Source organism: Lipotes vexillifer, unplaced genomic scaffold (genome assembly GCF_000442215.2).
Source record: "Lipotes vexillifer unplaced genomic scaffold, Lipotes_vexillifer_v1.1 scaffold86, whole genome shotgun sequence".
Lineage (NCBI taxonomy): Eukaryota > Metazoa > Chordata > Mammalia > Artiodactyla > Lipotidae > Lipotes > Lipotes vexillifer.
In genome coordinates this window covers 3,666,927-3,670,873 of record NW_006785406.1, presented here as the reverse complement: position 1 = coordinate 3,670,873, position 3,947 = coordinate 3,666,927, and the positions used below count along the sequence as shown (strand labels likewise).

The 3,947-nt window shown below is 51.5% G+C and overlaps 1 protein-coding gene across 1 annotated transcript in view; it reads right to left on the bottom strand.

The window, feature by feature from the left end:
* Positions 1-3,947, bottom strand: part of SLCO2A1 (solute carrier organic anion transporter family member 2A1) — a 74,954-nt gene that overhangs the window by 14,566 nt on the left and 56,441 nt on the right. The window contains exons 5-6 of the mRNA XM_007457556.1: positions 3,772-3,870; positions 1,702-1,838 (exon numbers count right to left, since the gene is read on the bottom strand). Of these exons, the coding sequence (XP_007457618.1) occupies positions 1,702-1,838; positions 3,772-3,870 (236 nt within the window). The remainder of the gene's footprint in view (positions 1-1,701; positions 1,839-3,771; positions 3,871-3,947) is intronic.

The window sequence follows — 3,947 nt, the reverse complement described above, 5'->3', positions numbered from 1 at the left end:
GGGCATCCACAGCCATCACCACCTGCGTTTCGGTGAACCCAGTGCTTGGCCACCGACCAGAACGCATCCATGCCAGGGCCTCCCAAGATATTATTTCATACCTGGGCATATTATTTCGTATCTAACTGCCGGCTGATGCCAAAAGGCATCTGAGTGGATCTCACCCCTCGTCTGTCTGGCATGGCTACACTTCTTCCCTGTCCTCGGATTCCAGGGGCTGCGGGCTTCTGGGACACTCTGGTCTAGAATGACCTCTGTTTTCCAGCTCTCTCTTTCAGTCTCCTCTATGGAGTCCCTTCTTTCTTCTGGGCCCAAACATGGGTCCTGTTCAAGGCTCTGACCTGGCTCTCAGCCTGCACTTCCTGTGCAGACCCCTCCTCAGTGAACTCGCCTTCCGCTTCCGAACTTGTTAGCTGCAGCCTGAGGCCCCCAGCTCTCAACCACCACACAGACGCAAGGCCCCTGAGCTCTGACACCATTAGGATCCCCCAGGGGACTCATCAGCAGGCCTAGGAGCTCCCATTCATTTAGTGCTTTCTCCACGGTGGGCACCACACCCAGCGATCTGCGTGCAACCTCCCATTCCTCACAACCTCCTCCCAAGATAGGGACTCTATCTCCAGTATTTTAAAGCAGAGGAGACTTAGGAGCAAGGAAACTTGCCTAGGATCCCTCAGCTAGTTGACAAGTAGCAGAGCTGGATTCAGATTTGCCTCCCCCCAAAACCACCCCGATGTGCTGCCAACCTCTGAAATTCTTCCTCAAGACAAGCGGAGGCCCCTCTACCCTTGCCCCTCCTCCAAGCTGGGCCTAGATCTCACACACCTCATGGCCAGACGTCCAGCTCTGCCTCTGGCTCTGAACCTCGGCACAAATTTTTGCCCCTCTCAGCTCACTGCTGAGTCCTTCTCGGCACCCCCTCCGAGGACATCTACCCCTGCCCTTGCCTCATCTGTCCGGCAGCTATGGCCTCGGTCCTCAGCTGCATCCCCCATCTCTACACTGGCCTCATCACATCTCCAGCCTTCATTCCTTCCCAACTCTCCAACCTCAACCTTGACCCAGCTGCCATGTTGTCACCTGAGTGGGCACCAGTCACTCAGAATTTCATGGGATCAGAACAAGTTTTAGACCCTTCAGTCTAAGGTCAAGGCCCCCACCCAGACTTCTCCTCGCTGTTTTCCATTCTCATCCTTCCCTGATTTCTTTCCCCAACAGATATGACTGGAAGATGCAGGGCAGGGCAGTCGGCTCAAAGTATGCTCCACTCACAGCCCACCCTCATGCTCTGCAGCACTAGGGATCCCCTTCTTACTCAGTCCTTTAGGATTAGACATGACCGGCCCTATCACATGCAAAAGTCAACTGCTCCAGGTCACATATGCAGCTTTTATTGGCTCTTAATTCTTTATCCCACTTTAGATGAACTCAGTGTTTCCCCAAACTACATTCCCTGGAGCCCTCCTAATCTCTGAGATGCTAACACAGTAAGGGAACACTGATGAGATACCATCTTTTGGAAATTCACAAGCACTCTCACCTCTCAAAGTCTCTCAGAAGTCCTGCATCATGAAACTTGTTTAGATTTCACCCAGAATTTACTTAACCTGCTGCAACTTCTCAGCTCTGTTTATTTTCTACCTCTGCCTACTTTTATGAAACTCTTATAATAGGTACAATTGTGAGCTCTCAGAAGCTTACCTCCATTCCTCTGGGCATTGCTCGAGGAAAGAAAAAAAAGGGGAAAGAGGTAACAACCAGGCAGGCTGAGGAAATGAGCAGGCCCAGCCACCAGGCTCCTATCCATCGGGGGTCTCCAGGGCTCAAGTTAACTGTAGCTGAAGAGAAAACAAAGGACACAAGTGTTTGTTGGATGAATGCATGATCTCACCTTACTGATCGGGGGAACTTTCTTCCCGTGATGGAGAAGAGGTAAGCTGTGAGCTAGCATCTTCATCCAGACGGCGTTCTCTCTCCAGGCCACTCTGGTCTTCTCAGAGAACAGAGGCCACTGGGAGGATCAGTGAGGTTAACTTTGGCCTGCAAGCGCCATTTCATTGGTCAGTTTTCAAACCCATGCATGTATTCGTGGTTTCCAAACCTGCACTCTTAATCACTGGATGCTACTGCCTCCCAACTTTATTGATCCCTAAGAAAGGAGGCCTCATAATCCTTAGATGCTCAAAAAAACAACCACCAAGAGAGTAGGCTACCAGGCCTCTGAAGGAGATGCTTTCTTCTTTGTAGTCTCCCATCCATGTCTAAGGGTCTGCCACTGTGTCTCTCTTTGTAAAGAAACTACATGGGCATGGAGGGAGGAAGAAGATAGCAGAACAGCCCTCAGCCTAACACTGTCCTGGGCACTGTCCCTGGTGGCCTGGGAGCTCAGTTGCTAGTCTCTTTGGGCAACGAAGAGCCAGGACCCAACTCAGGAAGTGCCAGTGAAGGGCAGAGACGGCTTGACCCTGAGCAGACAGCTCCGCTAGCTTTGCCCTTTCAGGTGCATGACCCTGAGCAGATGACCTTGTGGTCAGACAACCCCAAGGACAGGAGTCTATGGGCTCTGGCAGCATGACTGGGTTAAGGCCTGCCCACATTCTTTGTGAGACAGGCAGGTTCTGATCTGGGTGCTGGGCATGGGGGGTGTGGGGGGGTGTTATTCCTGAAGGTCTGGCTTGGACCTGCCTTCCAGCCACATCTGGCCTGTGGGAACTTACATATCACCCACACACGCCCCACGCATTGCCCCCTTTGGCTCTGTCTGGATGGTTTCCTCCACTGGGAAGGCCTCTCCCATCACCACCTGTGTAATTCCACCCACATGGGATGCAGACCTCACCTCCTTGGGAGGCCCTCCCTCATCACCTCATCAAGCACTTTGTCTGTCCCTCTGTTACACTGCCAGCCTTCCCTGCCTTGTGGGAGGCTGGGGTGTGTAAGGCAACCTCACAATAGCCATATGCCCTTGCAGGGTCCATCCTGGGGTCGGCTCCCTGAACGGTTAACTCAGTACGTGTGCTCCTGTCTATGGATTGTACTTTCTCATCCTAAGATACACAGTGGCTTCATCCAGATCACTTTTTTTTTTTTTCAAAAAATAATTTTATTTTCTGTTTGTTGCTGGTATACGGAATACAATTGATTTTTTAAAAAAATATCTTTATTGGAGTATAATTGCTTTACAATCCAGATCACTTTTTAAAGAGCTCACTCCTGTCAACGTCAATATATATCAGGCATGTTCTAAACACTGCAACATCTCTATTTCCCTATCATTAGCCCCTTTTTACAGATGAGGAAACTGAGGCACAGAAAGGATGAAGATACTTGCCCAAGATCACTCAGCCAGTAGAGGAGGCGGAACCAGGACTAGACACAGGTTCTCTACTACCTGTGCCCACATGGTTAAACACGATGTTACACCCCTCTGGATGGGAGTCATAATCCATGTGTGTATTCTATGTAGAAGCATAGAGCTCTTTTTAATACCACCACCAAGACAGGCAGCTGTGGTGGCAACACCTGAGGCCCTGCCCTAGGTCTTAAGGTTTTCCGCTGCAGAAAGTGTGCTTTCTTAGGGCAGAAAGTGTGTTTTCTTCAGCAGCGCATCCCCCTTGTCCACCCCCACCCCCTGGAGAGAGGAGGCCCATGCTGTCAGCTGACTACAGGAGGGAGGGAGGCAGTGGGTGGCGAGGGGGCCGTAAGCATTTAAAGTTCAAGCTTCATCCTTGTCCTGACTGGCTGGGGGTTGTGGTCCTGGCACACACTCACCTGTGTCCACTCTGCCGTAGTCCACAAAGATCTGCAGCATGACCGAGCCCAGCAGGTACCCGAAAGCCGGTCCGAATACAGAGATGGCAAATAAGATGGCTGCAAAGGGGAGGAGGAAAGGAGGCTGAGAGGGGTTGAGAGGGTGGCAGCCTCGGGCTCTTTCCCCTTCTGTAGGG